The sequence below is a fragment of the Desmodus rotundus genome, chromosome 1, assembly GCF_022682495.2.
Source record: "Desmodus rotundus isolate HL8 chromosome 1, HLdesRot8A.1, whole genome shotgun sequence".
Classification (NCBI taxonomy): domain Eukaryota; kingdom Metazoa; phylum Chordata; class Mammalia; order Chiroptera; family Phyllostomidae; genus Desmodus; species Desmodus rotundus.
In genome coordinates, this window is record NC_071387.1 from 150,089,857 (window position 1) to 150,116,020 (window position 26,164).

Here is a 26,164-nt window from a genome sequence, read left to right on the forward strand (position 1 = left end):
TTCTCAACTCTGCTCTTTCCCTAAGCGATTGCCCCGTCACGTCCTCTTCTCCTGCCAAAGTTCTTTAAAGGCTACTCTGCACCAGCTTTCTCCACCTCCTTACTGCCCGATCACTACTTTAAATAAGTAAAATATGAAACATAAAACTAATACATGCATATAATAAAAACTCACTGAAGAAGGTCCAACATGGAAAATTAAAAGCTCCTCCTGAGAGGGCGAGATGAATAAGTAGAACACAGAGGATTCTTAGGGAAGTCATGTAGAAAGTAGTTCCTGTCATCACACATTAAGGTACCCCATGAAGACAGAACCCTGAAGTAAACTACGGACTTTGGGTGACGATGTGTCAGTGGAGGTTCACCAGTTATAGGAAGTGTGCTGTTTCTTCTTCCTGCTGGCCCCGAGAATTCAGGTATCAAGCACAGATCAACGTGCTCAGGGAAGAGAGCCCCTGACTTTGGGGGTGAGCATGTGAACCACTTCCAGCGCAGGAAATAGAAGGGAAGTGTGCCAGGGAAAAGCCATGGAAGGAGGAATGCCCAGCCTGTGCCAGCCTCTGCGTGCTCTCTCGCAACACAGCCATCTGAGGACAGATGCTCAGACCAATTGCAGCCAACCTGCAATCGTGAGGGGAGGACCCAGAGAACCTCAGAGACACTCGCCCAGAGCCCTGGAACACTGAGCCTCGGAGCCAGTTTCCTACCTCCGACTTTCCAACAGCCAAGAAAAACAAACCCCTCTACTCAAAATATTTGAATGGCTAAATATGGTTAGATGGCTGGGGCTACAGAACCTGGGGTATTACATTATGCTTGTTCACGTGGTGCTCTGAAGTGTAACTCTATGCGCTTTCCCTCAAAACACCCAAGGACCCCCTCAGAGGACCCCTAATAAAGAGATTCCTAATAAATTCAAACTAAATTAAGGGCTTAGTTTGGTTAGCCTGATATGATTAGGTTAAGGAGAGAAAAGGAATAGGGGTTATTCCCTCCTAGGAAGCCAATATTAAGAGTAAGATCTATGTGTGGTGAGACACCTAGAAAGCTCAGCAAGAAAACTCAGTGGGATGCAGGGACTTTCAGGTCACCAGTATTAGTAGGTGACATGCCATATGTAAACTGAGCCTGGGTCTTACAAAAGGTGGCAATAACAGAGACCTTCCAAATAATATGTTGGCGCTCATTGGAAAGCAGCCTCCTCTCCTGACCTTGGTTGACCTTCAGGCCCTCCAGGTCAGGGATCCTCTCCTTATTCCTCTGGTCAGTTTGGGATCTAAAGCATCTACCTCCAAAAGTTGCTATAAGGATGAGAAAGGATGTATGTACAGCTCCTAGTACTGAGCCCGGCACACAGTAGGTCCACAGTAAATGGTCTCTGTCAGTGCCATTGGGTTCAGCATTGAGCTCTCCCACATAGAGGCAGAAGGTGAGGAAGAGTCTGACCAGAGGGACTATGTGCTTAGAGTCACAGTCAGAAGTCCTCTGTGGCCGAATCTGGAGTTACAGTCTACAGCTAGGGTTGGGTTGCTCTGTGGTCACACCTAGAGAGGTCCAGAGAGCCATTACCAAAGAAGATCAGACTGAAAACAGGCACAGCCACAAACCAGCATCTCCATGCGTCTGAAAGCTGCTGACAACATGGCTCATCTACCGACAGTGGCCTATCGAAAGGGCCAACGTGGCCGTGATCAGTCTAGAAAGTCCTGACTCCATCAAACATTTAACTGTAAATCTGTTCATGCTTTAAATATACCTATTAGGGCTCCTCACTCCTATGTGTGAAGTCCTCACCCTTCCGCTTGGTAAAGGGCACCCTGCTCTCCAGCTGTCTGTCTCCACTCTACCCACCTCCAACCCCAGTGCTCCAGCCGCACACGGCCACACTCAACAGCAAGAGACAGGGTAGTAAGAAGCTAGGAAGATTCCTTGGCAAGTGGAACAGGGACACTGAGACAGAATGCTGAACACAGTGGCCCAGCAATATACAACCAGGTGCAGATGGTCACCAGGGCGGAAGGCCCCAGTGCCTGGCAGGAGCCAAAACTGGGAAAACAAGGACCTCACCACCAGGGTAAGCTTTCCTCCCCTGGCCTTTCCTCCCTGGAGAGAACATCCAGGTCTCAGGTGTGTTTCAGCTTGAGGCTCAGAAGAGCAGCAAAACCAGGTGGGCGACACGAGGACCAACTCCGGTGATGAAAGAGTCCCTGCCCTGTCTCTGACCAGTCATGGAGTCCACGGCCCTGAACGGGCACACTTGGAGAATTGCTGAACATTTTGATGAAATCCTCCCCTGAGACCTCCCCTAAAATTCTCACCTGCAAGAGAAGATAAAAGCCTCAAGACAAAAGATCTGGGTGTGCTCTTCCTCTGGGAACAGCCAGAGCCATCTCCTTTCCCTTCTCCCAGTTCTTCCCCCACAAACACATGTCTCCTAAAATCCAAGGCGATGGGCAGCTGGCAGCTCGTCCCAGGCTAATCCCCTGAGCTGTCCCCAAGGCCCCCTTTTCTCTGACTTCCCATTGAGCTAAGGCAGCCCAGCCTAGGCTCTCCTGTTGCTAAGCCCTTCCTTGTTTCACTGTCCCCAGCTTTAATAAGTGCACTGTCATAGTCACCTGGATTCGTGCTGTGAAATCTTTCCTACACAAAGTCAAGCACCCACACATGAGCTGGCCTTAGGCAGACCTGCTCAAGGCCAGGCCCCTGGCCGGTAACAGTGTCATTATTGCTTTTCCTGTCCCTCTGCCTGCAGTGCCCTCCCCTGCCTTGTAGACTCACATATATATCACCTCGCAAGATTCAGTCTAGCTCACCTTTATCAGCCTTTCCCTAACCACCTCCAGACTGAAGTGACCGCTCTCTTTCGGTTACCCTAGTGCCCAAACGGAATACATCTTCTGTTGTACCACCTAGAATGCTTCATCCCGCTGTGTCCTTTGTCCATGTCTGTACCCCCCGTGAGACTATAGACTCCTAATGACTGGGCTGCATATGATTGACCTTTGTGTCTGGCCCAGAGTAGTTGATTCATAAATGTGCGTAGGATGGATGTATGGGTGGATGGATAAGTTCTGGGCTCTGGTAATACAGGGATGAAAGCCCTTGCCCTGCCCTCAAGGAGTTCCCTATAGATGATAGAAAATGGGTAAAAGAGAACATTGAAATGGGGTGATTTGGGCACAGTATGCCGTGTGAGCTCAGCTGAGGGTCACCCAATTCAATGGGGAAAAAGGGTGTGTATTCAGGAGCACTTCCTAGAGGAGTCGACACATGATCTGCGTCCCGATGGACCGGCACATCCTCGGATTGGCCAAAGCTATAAGCTTCACGATGCCAGTGAAGCAGAGTGGTCTATGCTCTGAATTCTTCACTGAGCAGAAGTCACAGCATTTTCTAAGATGTGGAAGAGACACTTCCCCTCTGTCATCTGTGTTCCATGTCTCACATTGTCACTCACGAAAGTGCTTCCTTCAACTGTGTCCTGTGGCCATCGGTCCAAAAGCTTTTGACACTACTGCCTGGAGCTGAGCCATAGGGCAGACAACTGAGTCTCCCTACACCCCAGCCTCTGCCCCAGGAACCCAGACTCTCAGGGCACCCAATGCAAACATTCTTTGGAGGGTTCGCTCCACCAGTCTACCAGATAGTCCACCCGCACACTTCTGAGTGAGCTTGAGTCAGAACACTTGACTACAAGGTGATGTAGCAGTGCAGAGGTCACAAGTGTGTTGACCAAAGGAATTTCAGCAGAAGGTTGAAAAGGAGGTCAGATGGCATAGAGATGAGGAGAGTGGGAGGTGAGGAAAGCACAGAAAGCAAACATAACAGCCAGTTTCCTGGAACTTGCCTGATAAGAAAAGGGCAGCGGCGGGAAAGCAGGCCCAAATGAGACAGATGGTGGTGGTTTTTAACCAGGCAGGGACTTGAACAGTCACACGCTGAGAAAAGGGAGCCAACAAAGAAGGAGACCTGAACTCCAGGCCCGGAGGAGAGAAAGGCGCTGAGGGAACAGCCAGATACAGGCACACTGCTGCACCCTGGGCCAGGTGAGCAGCAGGCAGCAGCTTTGAGGGTCCAGAAGAAATCCTCAGCCTCAGGGAGGGACTGGCCACAGGAGTCCAAGCAGCAGGAAGAAAAAGGAGACGACAAAGACTCTCCTATGAGTTTATTCAGGAGGCAAATGAAGCTAAGGGTTGAGAAGTCCCAAGCCCTGACCAGGACAAGTGCCTCAGGCCTCCTGGCGTCACACATTCCTTCTGTTGGCAGAGGTCTCACCTTCTTGTCCATGACTCAGAATCTGTTTCCCATTTTTCCATTGAATTTTAGTAATAATCAGAGCAGCTTCTGGGAGTCCCTTTCCTTCTTTGAGAAATCGCACTGCGCTCAGGATTCCACAGACAGGACAATGCGTGGGGACGTCCAGCTCCGGCGCAGGCCACAGCTCCCTGGTGATATTCTGGTTTCAGTGTAAAACCTCCTGGGGGAAAGGATGATGTACTTTTAAATCAGATGGCTCTTCCCTGATTTGTTTATTTAACTTCCTGAACACAGAGGGAATCAGAACTGACCTAGAACAGACTTCGGTCTGCCTACTAGGGAGGATGGGCACCCCAGAGGAGAGCGCCAGGTTTTCCAGCAAACCAGAGCCACGCGCTGGCCCGTGCAACAGCCGCTCAGCCCTGCCGGTAGTCATGGAGGAACACAAGCTGTTTCGTCCGACTTGACTTATAAGAGAAGTTCCAGATCAGACTCTTTTGTGAAATGTCCAGATTTTTAAGTGTTGTAAAATAATTGGAGTAACAAGGACCCAGTGTAGGTTAGGTGAAAGGGCCTGGGGGCAAGCTCAAGACCAGGTGCACATTTAGTTTCACTTCCTCAGAGGAGGCTGCCATGTGCTCTACTTCTTGAATGGTTCTGTCTGCATGCATATTTTTGAAAACCCTGTCTCCCGGAGGGCAAACAAATATTTTACTCTAGGAGGTCACTGCCTGCTCAGTCCCCAGCCTGGGGCTGGTCTGTGTGTTTTGTGATTCCCCAGAGCGTGTTCTGACCCTGCTTTCTGCCAAAGGGCAGGCACTCCTGAAAGATCTGAGGACAACAAGGACATCCTGAGCACAGCTATTGCTGATTAAATGCAAGTATGCATTCCTTGGAATGACTCGCTGGTGAATCATCTTAGAATGGAATGACTTTGGGGCTGTCCCTTTAAAAATCCAGCACGCTATCCGGCAAACTCCTCCTCCAGGGAGGTTCCTTTAAATGAGAGCCAGCTGGCTGGGCCTCCGTTTTGTACTTCTGAGTGATACCTGCGGTTGAGGATTCCCACCTAGGAGGCAGCAGCCTGTCAGCATGGCTCAGGAGTTTGTGGACAGCAAAATCCATCCTGGGAAGGTGGTGGTGTTCGTCAAGCCCACCTGCCCCTACTGTAGACAGACCCAAGAGCTCCTCAGCCAATTCTCCTTCAGACAAGGGGCTTTGGAATTTGTTGATATCACAGCCACCGGTGAAACAGACAAGATTCAAGATTATTTGCAAAAGCTCACCGGAGCCAGAACAGTGAGTCTGGGGTTTTGTTCTAAAAGGCCCAGGGAAAGGCTCCCCGGGTTCCTTTTTCTTGTTAGGGCTGTGAAAGCCTAGCCTGTGCCTTTCTCTAGGACACCGCTAGGGCTCTGTCACTTACGGCTCCTCCGGGAGGGCGTGAGAGGTCGGGGAGGACGCCTGAGAGAAAACTCTGCTCCTTTGAATGGGCAGCTGGACTGCTGTCAAGGGTCCTCTCAGAACCGAGGAGGGGACGCAGCTGATTGTGCTGGGCGTCAGGGTCCACGGTCCAGCGGCTGTCAGGAGAGGGAGGAGTTCGCCGGAGTCTTTGTTTTAAGCAAGCTGTGAAGTGACAGTTTTCAGCTTGCAGTGCTGGGGGTGGAGGGTGGGGTGCAGGGGCCAGATGTGATCTGTACGTTTCTGCTACACCATGGGAATTGCGTGCACTCTCCTGTTTTCCCTGGCCAAGTGGGACTTGCTGTCCTTCGCTCTTTCCTCTAGGCTCTCTTTCACCCTAACCTAATTTGCTTCTTATTCTGCATCTTGCTTAACTCCTCCCACTGGAAAAATCTTATTAATAGGTACAGTTAATTGTATCTGGATTCTAGGAAAAATAAATGGTACTGAAAGTTGAAAAAATAATTATTAATCTTATAATTTAAAAAATGGCTTATTATTTGCTCCTTGTTCTAAATTATGGGATGTTTCTAGGCCTGACATAGTAGGAAGTTCAGAGGCCAGGGCCTTGCTCTCACAGTGTCTTGCTGTGTGATCCTGGGCAAGTCCTCTGTGACCCTCAAGGACCTTCTTGGCTGCAAGACTGGACCAGAGTTTCCTTTGCTACAAAGAGACCTGGGGACGCTCTAAGAATTGCTGTCCTGCCTCTGGAAAGGCTTCTTCGGCATTCATGGCTTCTTGTGGGATGCCCAGCCAACCAGATTGCCTGTGTCAGTTTTGGTGCTGGCTGGGGTAACCGGTGTCCCACCAGCTTACCTAAGTTCTCTTTCAAGATGCACTTTTTAGGACAGAAGCACGTGTCCGAGTTCAGTGTTAGTTTTGCTCACAGGGTGTTCTCTGGGTTCTCGATTTGAAAGCACAGGAGGCTTTCTCCTCACCTCTCCAGTGAGAAATCAGCACTCTGGTGCAGAGGGAGGCTGACCACGTGACCCAGTTGCTTCCAGGGCTCCAGCTGTGAGTGGAGGACCCTCATCTCTGCTGCGAGGTCCTGGAGCAGAGGAGCTGGACCACCAGGCCTACAGGCTGCCTGGGCTGTGGGAGGGAAAGAGCCATGCAAGTATTACCACGGCCCCCACTGTGGCGGGTCCCTCTCAGCCAGTGGTTCCCAAATGCTGCTGCACATTAAAATCACCTGAGGAGCTTTAAAAAAATCCTGATGCCCAAATCATCCCCCATACCAATTTAATCACCAAAGCAGAGGTGGGAACCAGGCATCAGTAGTTTTAAAGATCTCTCCTGGGTCAAAGGGTGCAAACTTTCGGTGGTCTTACCACTGAAAGTTTGAGTAAGTTCTGGGGATCTAATGTACAGCACAGTGTACATTAACAGTACTACGTTGTGTGTTTGAAATTTTGAGAGTGTGCTCTCACTTCACACACACAAATGACAACCTTGTGAGGTATGGATGTGTTAAGTTGATTGTGGTAAATCAGTTTACAATTTCTACCAAACCATGACATTTTAGACTTTAATATGCACAAGTATATTTGTCAATTATACTTCAGTAAAGCTGGGAAAAAGTTTATTTTCTAGCCAGAAAAAATTCCCCAGGTGATTCCAATTTGCAACAAGTTTTGGGAGCTACAGCCTTCAGCCGGGCACCATCTGTTCTCTAGCAGGACAAACAAGCCTCTTCATGCATTCGCTCAACAGTTTTGGTTTTTTTTTCATTTCTTTGTAATCAATGATTTTTCTTCTAGTGGTCTTTTAAGTTTGCTTTTAAATTCTAAGAACTATTTTTTTTCACAGCTTCCTCCAAGGGGAAGAACAAATCCTTTAGAATTCTGTGCTCTATGGTCCCCAACAGTGATGCATTTATCTTGGAAGAGGTGGAAAACTTGGAAGCACTTGCTGTCTTACCCTGCAATGGCACGCGGTGCTGTGTGCGTAGTAAGAGCAGGACTTGGTTAACGACAGAAACTTGTGCCTTCAGTCAGGCCGTGCACCTGGAGAAACCTGTTTCGGTTTTGCAGTAGCCACGTGTCCACTTATTTATTTATAAATAAGTGGATCAGGCCACTTATTTATTCTTTCTTTAAAATTCTTCTTCATATAGATTCGAATTTCTGGCCTGTTATTTTCCTTCTCTCTGAATAACTTCTTCGAACATTTCTCGCAGGGCAGGTCTAATGGCAACAAATTCCCTCAATGTGTGTGTGTGTGTGTGTGTGTGTGTGTAAGAAAGTATTTCTTCTTTAATTTTGAAGGATAATTTTACTGGATACAACAAGTATTTTTAAAGCACCTGCTACATACAAGGCGCTTTCCCAGCCATTGGAAACACCTCCAAGAACAGAACAGACAAAAACTCCTACCTTTGTAGAACTCACATTCTAGTAAATGCAGTCAATAGTGTGTTGGAAGCTGACAATTGATATGTGCTATGGAGAAAACTAAGCTGGAAAGGGAGGTAGGCAGCAAGCAGCAAGGTACAGTTTTTTAGATGGAGTCATTGGGGCCTCGTTGATTTGACTAGATCTCTAAAGAAGGTGAGGAAGCCAGGCCTGCAGAAATGTATGGGTAAGAGTGTTTCAGGCACAGGGAATGGAATAAATAGCAAGTGCAGAGGTCCCACCTAGGCCAGAAGTGGGCCTGATGAGGAGGCCTGTGTGCCTGGGTCATTGGAAGCTGGTAAGACAGTAGGAGGAGCTGAAGTCCGGGACATTGTGGGGTGTAGGCTGCAAAGGCCTTTCAAGCTACCATCAGGACTGCTGCTGGTGATGTGAGATGCGCAGAGACAGCTGATCTGCGTTAGTGTAGAAAGCATCACCCTGGCAGCTATGGGGAAGAGACTGGAGGAGGGCCAGGTTGAAGGTTGAAACTGAGAGACAGTTGGAGACCATAGCTTCAGTTGTGATGAGGAACGTTGGTGGCTTGTCCCAGGCCTGTGGTCATGGCAGAGGTGAGGAGTGCTGGGAAGCAGCTTTGAGTAGCTGCATCTGAGCAACCCTAGAGCATAGACACTGCACCTGGCTGAGGCTGGGGACTGAAGAAACTTGCTCCAGGAGAGAGAGGGTGCCTGCATTACCAGGCTTGTTTGTGGTGGGAGTTCTCTTTCTGCTTCTTGTCCGTAGCAGACTCTCAGGTTCCTCAGAAAAGGGGGATGGGGCCCTGAGGGGCGGGCACTGAGGGCACATGTCCTCTTCCTTCCTCAGCCAAATCACGTTTCCTGTTTTGCCACCACAGCCCCCCCCCCCCCGCCCCCTCCCACACTGTCTGGTGCAACCTGTAATGCAGCTAACTGGCGGCTTTAAGGTGTTTCTGGGCTGCAGAGACTAGAGGGTGAGCGTAAGTCAGAGGGGCCTTTTGGCTCTCAGGCGAACCAGCATCCACGCCAGATGGTGTACTCAAGGCTCTGTCCTGCAGACGGCCCGACTGTGCTTCAGCGCCGTCTCAGGCACCTGGGGGCTGCTGTGGGCTGTGGGTTGTTAAAGTTAAAAGCCTCAGTTACCCTGGGAGGAATGAACAGCTGCTCAGTGTCACCCAGTCAGTGATTTACAGACGTGATCCCTGGAGCAGCAGCATCCGTACCACCCAGCAACTTCTCAAAAATGCACATTCCTGGGCCCCAACCGAGATCTCCTGTGTCAGAAGTTTATGCGGAGGGGGCAGGAGGAGTAGAAATCTATGTCTCAATAGGCCCTTTGGCAGTTCCGGTGCAGGTTCCACTGCTTAAAAAGAGGACTCCTGGTTTCTCAGGGCGTTCTGCCCTACTAACTTAACTAACACCCTCTTGGTCAACACCCTCGCGGAAGGTGGAGATGTGGCAAGCTGGAGGAGTGATGGCAATTGCTCAATTCCTTTTGATAAGGTAGAATTTCTACAATGATTACATCTCTCCCTTATATAATGTAAAAATAGAATGATATAAAAATCAGGTGATTTTTACTTCATTATAGGCACTGCCTTCCGTAGCAGTTCTGCAGTATAATTACATTAGAACTACATTAGCTGAGTGTTCCTGGGGAGATAGAAGCCAAAATACCTCAACGATTTATGGGGGAGGCTTTATATTCTCTAAAGTAATGGCGAGGACCCAGGGGGAAACTTAGGTTTCTGACCTCAGCTGTCCGAGGCTGTTCCTTCAGCCTCACAAAAGCCCCGTTCCCTTAGTAAAGGTCCCCACAAGCCTGTGGTGCCAGCAGAGCAGGCAGCCCCTTCTGTGACTTAAGAAGAAGACATTACCGGGCTTTCTCTCTGCAACACAGTCCTGAGGGCTCTTCCCCCCTCCCCCCCTCCCTGGGGCACAATTTTATGATTAGACGAAGGTTTGACTTGTAATACACACGAGGAGATTGTCAAGTGATTTGGAAGGCTTGGATCATGGGAAATATTTAGAGGAAGGATAAAATGTCATTCTCTAAGTTAATAATTAAGCTCCTTAACTGTCCTGGCTTGTTTGCTTTTTTTAGGTACCTCGAGTCTTTATCGGTGAAGAGTGTATAGGTGGATGCACTGATCTAACAAATATGCATCAACGCGGGGAACTGTTGACTCGGTTAAAGCAAATTGGAGCTCTGCAGTAATTATGGTGAGTGACAGGTGGGATGCTGGGCCAGGGGCACTGGGAGAACCGAGAGATGGCAGGATTCTGCTGCCATGTTTTATCATAATCTAGGAAGGCCCTCTGGCTAGGAAAAGGGTGGTTTGGAGTGATCTGAGGAACTGCAATGTCATTTGTGAATTCCCCTTTTTATAAAGGGATTAATCATGTCAATGGGAGAAATCCTTTCACTCAACCTTCATTTCACAATATGTATTGAGCATTTACTATGTGCCAGACAGTGCGAGGCACTGGGAATATAATGATGGGGAAAAAAGGTAACATGAAACTTATTCTAGAGAGGCAGACAGATGAAAAATAAGTAAATAATTCCTGAAACAAATGACTAGACTAATGTGGTAGATCATGGCAGGGGTGGGGAGCGAAGCTCGCCAACGTGGTGAGGGAAGGTCTTTCTCAGAGGGGCTGGTTGAGCTCAAGGTCTTGTGACAGTCATGTAGAGATGAAGCAGAAAAGCTTTCAGACAGGGGAAATAGCAAGTGCAAAGGCCTTGAGGTAACTAGTATAGAAAATTCGAGAATCAGAAACAAGGAAGAGCAGACCAAGTAAAGTGCAGTGAGAGGGAAGAGGAGTGATGAATATGGACAAGGGGCCAGAGCTCACAGGCCATGCTAAGCAATTCAGATTATAATAAGTGCAGGGTGGAATCAAGGTAATTTTGCTTCACCTGTGTTCACACTGCAACTCAATTTCAATCTAATGGACATCTCAAACATCAAAACAAAGTTTTCTAAAATTGTAACCTAAAGGGTGTCTTTGGCTAAAGGGGAAACCATAGGGTGATGAACTCTGTAGAAAGGAACCAGGATACTTTTGGGATCCCGTGAGTTCCCCTTCCCCCAGCTCTTCCTAGTGCCAGCTAGCGTCTAGTGAGGCCAGTTCCTCCGACTCACACACACACCGATTCGGTGGGTGGTTGTTAGTCAGAGGAGATATTTATGGTCCTTAAACCAAAATGTTTTTTGAGGGGTATTTATTGCCCACTAATTAATAACTTACCCTTGGGCAATGAGTATATATAATTTGTGGTGGTTACTCAGAATAGCTACAGAAGTTAAAAAAAAAAGTTCTGAAAAACTACACTGAACCCTTTGAGATAAAAATATTGTAAACCTTGTAATCACAATTCTATATCATCACAGCAGGCGAACACTGTGTTTGTGTTAGCTTTCTGGCCTTATCGCATGTACTGAAGCTTCACAACTCAATTGTGGTGCCAGATGTTTTCTATTCTAGAACTTTTTTTTTTTTTAAGCAATTTAGGCTTAGATTAAGAATGGAAGAAAACTAATGACTTTCCTGGGAATATGGGAAATATAATTTCCCCAATTATTAGAGTCTCTATATTCACAAGGCCTCTATTGGCATTGTACGCTCTCAGTATTTGGCTGACGACCGCTTCTCAAGGCCATTTGTAACAGATTGTGTCTAAATAACAAGAATAAATGTTCTGGTGATGAGCGGGAAGTGAGGGGAATTTACCTTTTCAAGAAAATGCAGTTCTTCGTGTTTTTCCTTGGCAGGGCAGACCCTGGGCTGACCCCTCCCTGAGAGCTGACGGCCTCGCGAGTGACTGAATGATGGCGGCGCTTCCTCCTGACTGGGACCTGGGCCTTCCTTCACCCAGCTACTGCAGCTGTTTACTCAAAGTTCTGAAATAGCTAAACCAAAAAAATGGCAGGGGGTGGTTCTTACCAACAACCAGGCTTTGCTTCTATTGACTTAGTTAAAGGGGACCCACCTGCCACAAACCACAGGCCTGAGAAGGTCGATGGACGCCTTGGGTTTCTTCAGGGTTGGCCCTTGGGGTCCAAAAGACGTTGACAAGTTATAGCTTAGGATTCCCTCACTGACCCCCCAAAAGTACCTTCTCTTTTGCACGTGGCTCTTACTATGTATTCTTCATGTGCCAGGACTCTACCTCCAAGCCAGTGCTTCTCAGCCAAATTTATCTCAGGCCCCCTAGGATGAATCTGCAAATTAACTTTCTGCTACCACCCCCAAAATTATTTTGTTGAGTTTGACTTCATAGACTTTGTACCTAAAATGAAGTAGGTATTTTTAATGTGCTTTTTGAAACTACATGTGTCTCCCCAGTCACCTCTCATTCTACCTTGAGAATCACCTCTCCGAAGTTCGGCAACACACAGCGCTTTCAGGAATGGCCAACGACCGTGTGTAGGGCCTGGGGGCCGATCTGAGGGATGCTGGCCACATAGAGCTCAGCACAGTGGGCCTTCGCTTGGCGCCACAGGGCTCAGAGGTGCGCGTGCAGATGCGGTGACCATGTGCTAGCACTTGTCAGGGGCTCCTGCAAAAGTGTGCATGATTTGTTTAAATTACGAACAAATTAACACATATATTCAAAACATTGTCATAAAAAATGTGCAACCCAGTACCCCAAGAATATGTCTGTGAAAGTAGCAGAATTTGAGAAACACTGTCCTAAGTGATTTTCTCTCCTTTTACTCCCTACTCTATGAAAACTTAAGAATTCGTCATTGTGAGTTTGTTCTAGAATCACAAGATTAATTTAATTTCCTTTTGCAGTCTCTACTGTGAAAGGTTAATTTCCGTGTAATAAAGCAGTCATAGATGACAGTTTTTCTTTTGTCCATTTCTTTCCTATGTTCTTGAGCACTTAAGGGATGGCATTAATGTGAGATGCATCGGTCTGAAGCTGTATTCGTGTTTGCCCCCTGCCATTATAAATAAAGGCACATGCTGTTGTCCTTCACTGAGTACAAATGGTTGATGTGATTTTTTAAATTTCATATTGAAATGACAATTTGAATGTCATGTCAACAGTAGACTATTGAATGACGTTTAAAGCTTTTTTCCCTTTCTCACCTCATACCCTTGTTCTTTCAGCTTCCTCTCTCTTCTCTCGTGGGCCCACGTCGCTCTCTTCCACCAGGCTGGCAGAGTGTGCCTACTGTGCAGGCGACACTGCAACACTGAACGCCACCCTGGCGGCTGTGCAGAGTGCAGCCTGCCGAGTCCCCGATCCGCTCCGGACCTCTCCCCTGCACTTCCTCCCACGCTTCCTGCCCTTGCTCATGGTGTTTCTTCTCCTTTGCTCTGCTTTCAGATTCCTCCTTCAAGGCCTGATGACAGACTACGCTGTTCCTATCCTCTCTTCTCACTACTTTTTGACTGAAAAAGCCATTGCTCCCTCTTCTGTAAGCCTAAAGCACTCCACGTTTGAGTACTTTACAGCTGTATTCAGTCATCTGTATCGGTCTCTTGCCAGATGCAGAAATACCACACTCACAGGAAAGAGCCTGGATTTTAATATCTTTCTATGCCCAGTTCCTAGCACAGAACTTTGATTTTATCAACACCTGCATGTGGTTTAACATGTCAGTCTCTATGGAGAGTCTTTCCTCCTCCACCCCTCCAAACCCCAGTCCTTGCTACACATTTATCAGTTTCATGGATATTTAAGCCTATTTAAAACTATTGCAAAATGTGTTAAACACATAGAAGAGGTAAGCAGGCAGAGTTCTATTTAAATTAACACCTGGATATATGCCTTCTAGGTTAATAGATAAAGCAACTCTATAAGACTGTCTGTAAAGTACTGATACAGTACCTCAGGGGCCCATGTGCCCCTTCTGAATGAATCCTTTCCTCGCTCCACAGATTAATCTAGCTCATTTCTGTTGTAATCATTCTGATGCTTCTCTTTATAGTTTTACTCCCTACAATACCCCTAAGCCACAGGTGGCAAACACAAGGCCTGAGGGCCGAATCGAGCTCTCCACCTTGTTTTATCCAGCCCAGCACCTTGTTTCTACCCGGCAGCAGCCCTGAGCTCCTTGCCCCTAGTTAAGGAATAGTTACATTTATACAGTCCTTAAATTGCATTCTGCCCTTTGAAGGCAACGTGGAGGCTGGTGAAAATGAGTTTGACACCCCTGCCCTAAGCAATACATATTGAAAAAGCAATACCAAACAGCAACCTAGCTGTGTAAGAAAAGGGCAATATTATGACAGTGGATGAACAGCCTCAGGAGGAGATGAGCTGAAGGGAGGCTCAGCTTCCCTGGGAATTGACCAGAGGGGTGGTCCTGAGTGAGCCCTGGAAACACCGGGCACCCCATGGTTGGGGCGGACCCCAGAAATAAGGTAAACAGAAGTAGGCTGCTCTGCATTTCCGCATAGTGGCCCACCTCCAGCAGCTTTCAGGAGCAGGTCAAAGCATATGCCACTTTTCCAGGGGGGAGGGGGTTGGCGCTCCCACACCCCTCAACTGGTTGGTGTGTGTGGTGTGGGGAACTGCAATGTCATCGGCAGAAGGCAAAGTACAGGCAGGGACCTGCTGTGGGCTCATTTGAGCACTCTGCCCTCCAGTTTTAAAAAAGGAATGCAATGGTGAGCCCCTGACGTGGGGGATGACACTGCTCCAGTCTGCACTGGGTGCCCTCTACCTGCGCGCAGGTCTCTTCCTGGAACTTACCTCCCTAGGGACTCTATTACCCTCTCTCTGGGGTCGAATCTTCTGTTTCCCACTCCCCATATATCTATTTGTTACAGCTAAAGTGCTGTAACAAAAACATAAAATTATGCTAGAAATTTATTTCTTGTAGCAGTCCAGAGGCAGGCAGGTGGCTTTGCTCCACGAAGTCACATCAACCCAGGGGCTGTGTGCACCGCCTGCTCGCATCCCATTGGCCGGAGCTTAGGGCACAGCCTCAGCACTTGGATGCAGGGGGCGCTGAGCAGCAGGATCCCCGCTGGGAAACCCTGTCCGGCTAAGACTACACCAAAAGAGAATGGGGAAAACTAGCAGATTGCGTCCTTCTCTTTCTCAGTTTTCTTTTTCATTTCAAAGGACCAAATGTATACCATGGATTTTAAGAAAGAGAGAATGGGAAGGAAACGTTTTGAAACCTTGCTTGTCTGACAATATTGTTATTTTGCCCTCATATTTGATGACAGTTCCGCTGGATATAGCTCCTAGCCGGCAACTATTTTCCTCCAGAAGTTTGAAGACACTTCTCACTGTCTTTTGCTTTCAGTGTGGTTGTTAAGAAGTCTGAAACCTCCTTAAACTTAAAAAAAAAAAAAGTCGGATGCCATTCTGATTCTTGATCCCTTGCAGATGACCTATTTGGTTATCTTGTTTGTTTATTTTGTTTCATACTCTGGAAGCTTACAAAATCTTCCCATTGAGCCCTGTGCTCTGAAATGTCACAGCGATGTGTCCTGGTGGGCGTCTGTTTTCAGATGTTATGAGTGTACTTAGAGGCCGGGCGGGCCCATAGGAAACGCGATTTATTTATGGACACCTTCCTCCCCTCCGTTTTCTGTGTGTTCTCTTTCTGGAACTCCTAGTAATCAGATATTGGCTTTCCTGGATTTGTCCTTTTCCTATCACATTTGTTTTCCCTGAGGGATTTACTCATCTTTATCTTCTTATTTTTCTATTGAGTTTTTAATTTCTAACATCATGCTTTTCATAACCAATAGCTCTTCAATATTATGTGAATGTTCCTTTTTCATAGAATTGTTTTTGTTTCATGAGTGCAGTCTCTTATCTCTCTGATGTTATCTGTTTTGATCTTTTTATTTCCAATTATGATTTTTTTCTTATTTCCAAGAGTTCTGTTGTTCTCAGTTGTTTGCTTTTTTCTTGTTCTTGTTTTATGGGTGCAATCACTTCTCCCTCCAAAGATGTTACTCATAGTTGAGGCTGTCTTCTGATGCCTGTATTCGCTCTCTTCTCGTTGAGTCCCTATTTTCTGTTTCTGCTTTATGCATGATGTTCTGCATTGAACATATGTCTGTAAATTGTAATGGATGAGACATCAGAAACTGGGGGAAAGATCTGTGTGTGTGGATTGGGCTTCAGTACAGAGATTTGGTGGAAATGTTACCTTCTAAGCAAGGCCTTCCACATCACCCTATTTAAAAATATCACTGGAATTCCCCATACCTCTTCCTTGTTTTATTTTTCTCTACTTTATTTATCACCTAATATATTGGTACTTTACTTAGTTATTTTGTTTACTACGCATCTTCACCACTCAGATGTAAGAGCCTTGAGGCCAGGAATTTGTGTCTATTTACTGCTGTGTCTACAGCATTGAGAAGACAATCTGTACATAGTAGGCACTTGATCAATATCTGCTAGGGGTTTGAATGAATGGATATTCGAATGAGTGAATGATCGGGTGCAGATGCCCCAAGTGATAGTTCCTGGAAGCTTCTCTTTTGAGCTGTTCAGTCTCTACTGTTCCTCGGCTCAGGGTGGGGGTTGGGTCTTGCCTCCAGTTCTGGCCGCCAAGCAGGGGAAAGGGGTTTGGCAGCCTCTGGTCTGGGTACAGACTCTCCTGTAATCTCCTGTTCTCTGCCAGCTTCTTGCAGAATAATTCTGTGTGAATTGCAGGGATAGAAAAACTATAATCCCAAGAGCACTGAGAGGTTGGCACAAGAGGTTGGCAGGGGAAAGCAACAAGAATAACCAGGCAAAAAATGCATAGCCAAAGCTCCACTCCTTCTGTTCACTTTAAAAAGCAAGTGACTCAGTCCCCCATGCATGTCTCATTTTAGTAACTGCCTGGCTCCCTGAGTGGGACAACTGGCAGTCATTCCTCCCCATTCCAGGCTGTCCAAAGGTTGCCCTAAGGGAATAAAACAGTCATGGGTGACCGATGGGCCTGTGTGGCTGAGACCACACTATTCATACCCCCAGTGAGTAATATGAGGCCATTATCTTGATATTTGGATGTTAAGAGAAAGCCACGCTCCCTAACTCACTGCACCATAGCACTTACTAGTGGTCCTGGAGCTATTTTAAAGAACTGGGCTCCTGAGACATTTTAAATACAATTCCTTTCGTAAATGATATTTTCTTATTAAACACATTGAACATTTGAAGGGGCAGAATTTAATCTTACTAATTAGTGAAAAAGAATTCTGGCCTGGTTCCTTTAAGCACAAGTGATATTTAACTGTGGGTCTATATCTACACAGAGATTTCTATTTCCTGTCCCCAGGTGACTTTCCTGGCAAGCTGTGCAGAGCTGCAGAAAGGAGAAAGGGTATTAGGAGAGCCAATGAAAGTGTAGAACTTGTGTAACCTCTCTGGGGTGCACCTAGTATACCTGGGGCTCTATTCCCAGTGGGCTCCCCCTCCCAACCACCAGGGCTGGGGCCTCTGGGCAGCACCTACAGCCGAGCTTTCTCAGGAGAGAGCAGAGCAACTGCCTTCTCACTTTTGTGCACCTTGTGAAACTTGCAATTCTTCATACCTAAAGTTGAAGGTTGTCTTTAAGGTAGGGATTTTGCACTGTCTTTCCTTATTAATCTTCTAAGTCATCCTGAGAAATGGGTATGGATGCTCTTTAACACAGTCTGCCCCGGTTCTAACTAGGAGTGTCAAACAGGGACCAGAGGATCCACTCTGGGAATGGAGGACCAGCAACACCTGGAAAGGCCAAATTAGATAGAGGACTCAGCTCGAAGCTGCTCTAAAAAAATAAAGTCTAGGGAGAACCAAGACGGTGGCGTAGGTAGATACACTGCGCCTCCTCACACAGCCAGAACTGACAGAAAATTGAACGGTAAAGGAAATAAAAAATAAACATTCATCCAGACCGGTAGGCGGGGCGGAGATGGGCAGCCAGGGCAGAGAGGACTCACGTTGCCATTGCGGGACCAAGACTGGCGGAGTGTGGGACGAACAGGGCAGGCAGTCTGACCACTAGCAGACCCTGCGGCCCGCATTCGCGCAGATAAACCGAGAGGGCCGGACTCAGAGTGGAGGAGAACGGGGCAGGCAGAGCGCGGGTAGCACACCACGGCCCCACATTCACGCACAGATAAACCGGACAAACGACGGGGAGCGAAGCAGGCCGCACAACCCAGGGTTCCAGCGTGGGGAAATAAAGCCTCAAACCTCTGATTGAAAACGCCCGTGGGGGTTGGGGCGGCAGGAGAGACTCCCAGCCTCATGGGAGAGGTCGTTGGAGAGACCCACAGGGGCCTAGGGCGTGCACAAGCCCACCCACTCGGGAACCAGCACCAGAGGGGCCCAGTTTGATTGTGTGTAGTGGAGTGAAAGACTGAAATCCGGTGGAGAGTGGAGCAGGCGCCATTGCTCCCTCTCGGCCCCTCCCCCACGTACAGTGTCACAGTGCAGAAACCAGCGTTACCCCCCTCGCCCCCCCCCCACCCCCGTCAGAACACTTCAAAGCTCCAGAAAAAATACAACTAATCGAGGAAGAGATAGCTGACCTATCGGATGCACAGTTCAAAACACTGGTTATCAAGACGCTCACAGAATTGGTTGAATCTGTTCGAAAACCAGATGAAAAAATGAAGCCTATGCTAAGAGAAACAAAGGAAAATGTACAGGGAACCAATAGTGATGAGAAGGAAACTGGGACTCAAATCAACGGTGTGGACCAGAAGGAAGAAAGAAACATCCAACCAAAAAAGAATGAAGAAACAAGAATTCGGAAAAATGAGGAGAGGCTTAGGAACCTCCAGGACATCTTTAAACGTTCCAACATCCGAATTATAGGGGTGCCAGAAGGAGAAGAGGAAGAACAAAAAATTGAAAACTTTTTTGAACAAATAATGAAGGAGAACTTCCCCAGTCTGGCAAAGGAAATAAGACTTCCAGGAAGTCCAGGAAGCTCAGAGAGTCCCAAAGAAGCTGGACCCAAGGCGGAACACACCAAGGCACATCATAATTACATTAGCCAAGATGAAACAGAAGGAGAGAACCTTAGAAGCAGCAAGAGAAAAGGACACAGTTACCTACAAAGGTCTTCCCATAAGACTGTCAGCTGATTTCTCCAAAGAGACCTTACAGGCAAGAAGCGGCTGGCAAGAAGTATTCCAAGTCATGAAAGGCAAGGACCTACATCCAAGATTACTGTATCCAGCAAAGCTATCATTTAGAATGGAAGGGAAGATAAAGTGCTTCTCAGATAAGGTCAAGTTAAAGAAGTTCATCATCACCAAGCCCTTATTATATGAAATGTTAAAGGGCGTTACCTAAGAAAAAGAAGATCAAAAATAGGAACAGTAAAAATGACAGCAAACTCACAGTTATTAACGACCACACCTAAAACAAAAACAAGAGCAAACTAGGCAAACAACTAGAACAGGAATAGAACCATAGAGATGGAGATCACATGGAGGGTTGTCAATAGGGGAGTGGGAGGGGGAGAAGGGGGGAAGGTACAGAGAATAAGTAGCATAGATGATAGGTGGAAAATAGACAGGGGGAGGGTAAGAATAGTGTAGGAAATGTAGAAGCCAAAGAACTTCTTATAAGTATGACCCATGGACATGAACTATAGGGGGGGAATGTGGGAGGGAGGGGGTGGGCAGGATGGAGTGGAGTGAGGGGGGCGGAAATGGGACAACTGTAATAGCATAATCAATAAATATATTTTTTAAAAAATAAAGTCTATGAAAGAACAAAACAAAACTCATGCTCTTAGCCTCACCAAACCACACAGGCATACAAACTCTTTCCCTTTGCTGAGACGTGGGAAGGGGACAAGAAATGATGGATGGATGCTGGGGAAACAGTCTCTCTGAGGGGCATCTCCAGCTTGAAGAGATGACACTGGGCTGGGTTAGGTAGACTCCTAAGCAGGGAAGCTCAACCAGGCCCTGCACCCAGTCTTACTCTTCGGACCTTCCAGATGTACTAAACCAGCATCTGCGACATGTGAGAGGTGAATGTCTGATTTGTTCTGGCATTAGCGGTGGAGCAGTGGCGGCAGCACCAGACAGGCTCTGAGCTTGTTGAATTTACCCAGAGACACCCACCAGGCTTGCTGGCCTTACCTAGGGAAGTTTCAGAGCCTTTAACATGCTAGTGTGAACTGTGAATTTCCAGCGTGGTAATGAGGTACCCATTATTTCTCAAAGCGTTTAACTAGCCATCCCTTCTTCAAGAAGCACTAATCAGAATCTGTTTTAAGAGCAACAAGCACAGAAAATACTGATTTATTTCTCTTTCATGTCCCTGCCCTCAGTTTGCCAACCCTCCCTTGCTTTCCATGGCTAAAACCACTGCCGGCAAGAGACGCTCACCAGCTGCCTCAAGTCAATGTTTGGCATTTTTTCCATGTCAGCAGCTCCTAATTTATTTATTATACTTTCAGCTGACAGCTGGCATAAGTCTTGACATTCCCAATAACAACACAAAATCCATCACAGCCTTCATCTGCTGGTTCAGTTCAAGCATTATTGTTACCCAAAGTCTGTGCCACATGTTGTTAGAACTGATTTATCAACACAGCCCCTAAGCATTGGTAATTGCCTAAAACGACACCCTTAAGACTGAATTCTTTCAGAAAGTCCTAGATCCTGGGACTCTGTTCACTGCTGCAAGCACGCCACCCCAAAAGCAAACATGCACACGAGGGTGTTTATACTTCCTGGAGTGTAGAATTCCATGGTTACCAGGCTGTATTGTGGGGGTGACGTGAGGAGGGGAGGGTTCAATAAGAAACTTGCAAGTTCACAAGGGGGTGTGCAAGGAAATTACCTGGAAACCAATTTTTTCAGGGTTTATCCAGTTCTACTGGTCTTCACTGGACTCATGTCACTGGTTTATAGTGATTATTGAACCAATAAGGAAAAATTTTCTGGCTACTCATGTTCTGGCTACTCTGACTTTTCCTTCCTTCCTCCCTCCCTTCCTTCCTTTCTTCCCTCCCTTCTTTGATCTTTTTTTCCTTTCTCTCTTTTTTTAAAAAACAACTTTATTTAGGCGTAGTCTATAGCTCATGTAACTCACTCATTTCGGCTGTACAATTCACAAGAGAACGTTCACCTAAGCTGCACAGTTGCTATAGGAACTGGCCCAAGAACACGAAATCCCTGCTCCAAGGGTAGATTCCTATGGCTTAAAAGCAACATGGACTGAATTCAAATCCTGGGTAGGCTATTTCCTAGATGTGTGCCTGTGGCTATGCAAATTTATCCAGCTTGGGTTCTTACTGTTGATGTTAATATTGATATAGAATTGATGTTAATAAAACTAATTAAATTAAAATTAATTTAAATGAAAGAGATGAACAGAGAAATCTCACCTCCTGGCTGTGGGGGTTGAATGGGTTCTGCAACCAGCTACCGCGCTTTCTGACTGCTTCATACCAGGATATGCTATTTGTTTTCCAGTCATCAGCCTTGGGCTATTTATTTCAAATATTAACCACAGGGTGGAGTGTTAACCAGTCATAATATTTAAAGAATCATGATCAGATCAGACCTTTTAACAGTTTTCTAAGAAGGGAGTCAAGGGAAGGGGATGGAGGTAGGGTAGGAGTGATGACCTTGATGACTCCTTGACCTTGGAGTTATCCTTGCAAAGAGGATCCCAGGGACACGTCCAGTTTGTTCTTCTCACAAAGCCAGCAGCATTGCAGCACCTTTGCAGGAACCTTCGATCCGGCCTTAGCTGGGTTAACTGACATTTTTCTTAGAATGCTCATGGAGGCTGTTTGCTGGTTGGCAGAGATGGGGGCTTTGGAATCAGGCTCCAGCTCTGCCATTTATTAGCTACATGGCCTTAGGCTTTTACTCACCATGCTCATTTTAGAATGGAGATTCCAACAGCATGTGCCCCAAGGGATTGCTGGAATAATGTGATGATGATGATGATAATTCTTACAGAGTACTAACTCTCTGTGAGACACTGGTTTCAGCATGTTATATGTATCACTTCCTTTATCCCTCCCAAAGAAACTATGAGGTTACTACATCCATTAGCTTCACTTTATAAATGAGCAAAGTCCGGAGAGAGGGGCCACTTCATCTGTCCAAGGTCGCACAGTAAGACACGGAGCTGAGATCTGAGTCAACCCAGGCAGTCTGGTTTCATCACCCGTGTGCTTGATCGCCCCACCAGACTACTTTCCTGTGCTATACTGTCTCTTCTGAAAGAAATAATACATGGAAAATGCCTGGCACTTAGTAAAAGTGCAGTAAATGGTAATGTTGAAACAGTAAATATTACTTCAATTTCCCTAGGCCTCACCAACCCATGGAGTTCACACGAAGAGTAGTAACAGCAAGTTCACTTGATTATACCTCTGCCTGTATGGTGTGCATCTCTACGTTTCTCCAAGTTACTTCTGAGGTGTCTCACTTGACTCTCCTCTTCTCCCACACGTGCCCTCCCTGAAGGCCCTGCCCTTGAAGTCCCTTGAAGGTGGGGTCTCTTCCACTTCTGTTGTGATTGTCCTCTGTGCCCCTTTCACAGAACTCACCTCCCTGGTCCCTAAGCAGAAATGGTGGGCCTGGGCCATAGCAGTCAACACTGTCAGGAACTAGTACTCTGCTGGGCTCTCCATCACCCATGTCCTGTTACATTCAGCAGACACCCTCACCCGAGGACATGCTTATTGATGTTAGAGAGAGGAGAAGGGACGGGGAGAGAGAGGGCGAGAAACAGCGATTGGTTGCCTCTTGCAAACACTCCGACTGGGGACTGAAGCCATGACACTTTGGTTTACGAGACAATGCTTCAACCAACAGAGCCACACTGGCCAGGGACAACAGACAACTCTTAACCAACTATTATGTTTTGGAAATGGTGCCAGAGGATATACAAAAAAAAGAAGGAAGACACAAGCAACCAGTGTGTCCAGGCTGGTACCCCAGAGCAGCTTAGGAACCCCCGATGTCCACTAAGGTCCCATATAAAATCAGCCTTTTTTTACCATATTCATTGAAGACAGTGAGGGTTATGAAATAGAAAGTGTTGCTGTTGACGGTGGTGGTGCATAGCTTAGGAAAATGCCCAGGCAACTCTTGACACGTACCTATTTACTTGATTGAAGAGATCTTTACATTTGAATCTTTGCCAAGGACATGTCCTAACGTTCACTATCCTTCTGGTCGGGGAAGGCCCTGGACCCTGTCGGGGGCACTGCAGCCTGCCTTCCTCGCCGCTGCCCAGGGCGCTACGTGTGGCCTCGCAGGCGGGCTGGCATGTCCTAATTCGCTCTGAGGCAATTCATTCTTCAGAGGAAGTCGCTGAAAATTTAGAAAACTACCCCTGCTCCTCCTCCACCCAAGGGGACACAATAATGGGTTGTCACCTAGGTGACCATGCAGAGAATTAGACATGAGATTTCCAGGAAAATAAAAATCATCCACATAAATTTAATGAAAACTGGAACTGAGGAGATTGTAGTTCTTTTTCTACAGCCTCAGTGTTACTCAGAGTGAAGGCAAAAGCAAGGGACTTGCAGTGAGGACGAGGAAGGGAAAAGCAATCAGAAGTCTGAAGCCAGCCTCTGTGAGGGGGGACAGTGGCCACTTAGTAACTTCCTGCTGTTTGTGATAAGAATTCCTGGGGCTCATAAAACTGGTTTAACTAGATTTTGTCCTATAGTCCCTTTGGCTTAAAAAATTACTTATTGCCCTGACTGAAGTGGCTCAGTTGGTTGAGCAGGTCAAAGGTTCAATTCCTGGTCAGGGCATGTGACTGGTTTGAGGTTTGATCCCAGGTTGGGGCATGTATGAGAAGCAATGGATCGATGTTTCTCTCTCTTATCAATGTTTCTCTCTGTCTCTTCCTCCCTCCCTTCCCCTCTCTCTAAAAATAAATAAAATCTTTAAAACATTATTTATTTATGAATGTGCTTCAATGTTGCTTCCAATTCTTAAGGGCAGCTGAATATTTTTTTTAAAAAATCAGAAAATGGAAGGGTAGACAATTTTCAGACAAAAAATAGTATATGTTGACATAGTAGCAAAACCTGTCATTGTAAACAAGACAGGCACTAGGTCATAGATGAGGGACTAAGCTCAGCTTTAAGGAAAATTTACTGTTTTGGTTAGTTTGTTTTTGAGTTAAAGTATTCCCCTGAGGATCTTTCTAGTCCAAGTTTCCAACAAAGGAGGAGAAACTGAGATCCCATCTCCTTTCCACTTAATTTTAAAAAATAAGTAATATACAGGGTCCAGCAGAAGTAACACCTGCTTGAGTGTGGTTGGCAGGATAATAATACTGGTATAATCATTTATAGTTTTAATGTGAACATTTCACCTGAAATGTCATATGGTGTGCTTGAGTGTGATAGTTATGTTACAGAATTACATGCTCATGATTTTGTACTAAAAGATTTTGTAATAAACCAGAGGCATTATTTGTGCTGGACCCGGTACTGTGTCCACTAAAGGGCATACTGTCTTCTTAAATGGGAGTAAATAAGAGAGCTCTCTGACATGTAAAAGAGAAAATGTCGACCCTCTTATATTAATGCTGATCATTAGTTCATTGTTGAATATTTAACTCTAATAGTAGGGCAAGACAACTAAGATTTTGAGAACATAGCCAGCTGCATGCCAGGGGCATCATTTGCATGCAGTTAAAAGAACTGCTTGCACAAAGTCAATACTATGTTTAACCCTGGGAGCCATTTTCCCCTCATTATGTCCAGTAAGAACTCTTCTGTTCCCCAGACACATCTTGCTGCCCAATGTGCAGTAGAGACTCCCAGGCAGAGGTGTCCTCAAGGATCATTTTGTACATGTTCTCCACCCCCCTCAACACTTGATCACTTTTCCATTCCATGTTCATTAACTCCCCAGACAGCCAGCTACCCCGGTCGCCCCGGGTCTCATGCCAGCTGACTCAGGCTGCTCCAGACACAGAGCAAACAGACCTTCAAGTGTGAGCATACTTTCCACTGGCATCTGCAACTTTGACTTTTGTTCCAGCTGAGGCAGTCTGGCCTTTTCAGTGCCATTTAGTTTAGACACAAGGTCTGTGTCAGTCTGTGTGCTTAGTAGAAGGTTGGAGAAAGGGTCACAAAGATAAATCAAGACATGGTCCCTGCCCTCAAGTTATAGCCAAGTAGAGACCAGCAATACATGAATTCCTGAAGTGCAGTAAGTGCCACAAAGAGCTAAGCGAATAAAGACCTAAGAAAGACATGTGCAGAAGCAACTGATTCTTCCTGGGAGAGTCATACAAAGCAAGAGAGATGATGCTTAAGTTGGGCTTTATGGGATACGCAGGAGTTTGCAGAGTGGACAGGGAACGGGAACCCACACCAAGCCGTAGGAAGTGTATGAGGTGTGCAACTGTACACACAGTCCCGAGAGTCAAAGCAGAAAAGCTGGGACCAGTTATGAAGGGCAGTGAGGGCGGTGGAGGTTCCCCTGTGGGCGACAGGGGTCTTCTAGGAGAGTGTGACTCCAGGTCAGACTTGTGACAGGAACACAATTTCAATGGAACTGTGCAGGGCTTTAGGGATTCAGCAGCTTTTACTGACAATTTGGGAACCTCCTGGGGAGAGACTGTACTGCATAGTGCGCACTCCATCTGCTTGTTGTGGCTGTCCGGTCCTTCTTCAGCTCCTATCTGGGCTCCTCAGCTCGAGAAAGTTCCAGATTCTTAACTGTTATGCAGAGCCAACACTCAAGCCTGCAGAGGACTCACTTCTATGCTAAATAATTATCAAAACATTTTTTTTTGTAAATAAAGGCAATTATTTCATTTAGAGAAATTCTGGTAACACCTGTTAAATATAATTTTTTTAGATAAGCTATAACATATATTTCTTTCTCTTATCACATGCATATGAGTCATCTATAATATCAGCAATTCTCTAAAAATTGTACACATATTGGAAATTTTCTGTGACATAATTTTACTTGAAAAACACAAGGCAATATTCCCAAATTAATTCTAGCATTTCAATATCCAAGATAAAATAACTATAGAACACTGTGGTGAATTTGTTTTTTAAAAAAGGTTTATTTGTTACAAAATGTTAAATACTAAAGCTAAAAACATATAAATTCAGATCAGGCTATATTAAAATACACACAT

At 46.3% G+C, this 26,164-nt stretch overlaps 1 protein-coding gene across 2 annotated transcripts; it reads left to right on the plus strand.

Annotated features, from left to right (window-relative positions):
* Positions 1-5,052: 5,052 nt before the first annotated feature.
* On the plus strand, positions 5,053-13,103 carry GLRX (glutaredoxin). 2 transcript variants are annotated; one of them, XM_045197922.3, is made up of 3 exons: positions 5,053-5,555; positions 10,187-10,305; positions 11,867-13,103. In XM_045197922.3, exons 1-2 carry the CDS (start codon positions 5,349-5,351, stop codon positions 10,298-10,300), a joined length of 321 nt encoding a protein of 106 aa, XP_045053857.2. In that variant the 5' UTR covers positions 5,053-5,348; the 3' UTR covers positions 10,301-10,305; positions 11,867-13,103. The 2 variants fall into 2 exon arrangements, with proteins under 2 accessions (XP_045053857.2, XP_024419354.2); XM_024563586.4 differs by having other exon boundaries at positions 5,234-5,555; positions 11,862-13,103.
* Positions 13,104-26,164: the final 13,061 nt, after the last annotated feature.

Bases quoted from the DNA above. Each gene is read 5' to 3' on its own strand.
- GLRX (XM_045197922.3), top strand. From the start codon at position 5,349: ATGGCTCAGGAGTTTGTGGACAGCAAAATCCATCCTGGGAAGGTGGTG. The intron at 5,556-10,186 runs GTGAGTCTGGGG...TGCTTTTTTTAG, and splicing joins AGCTCACCGGAGCCAGAACA to GTACCTCGAGTCTTTATCGG.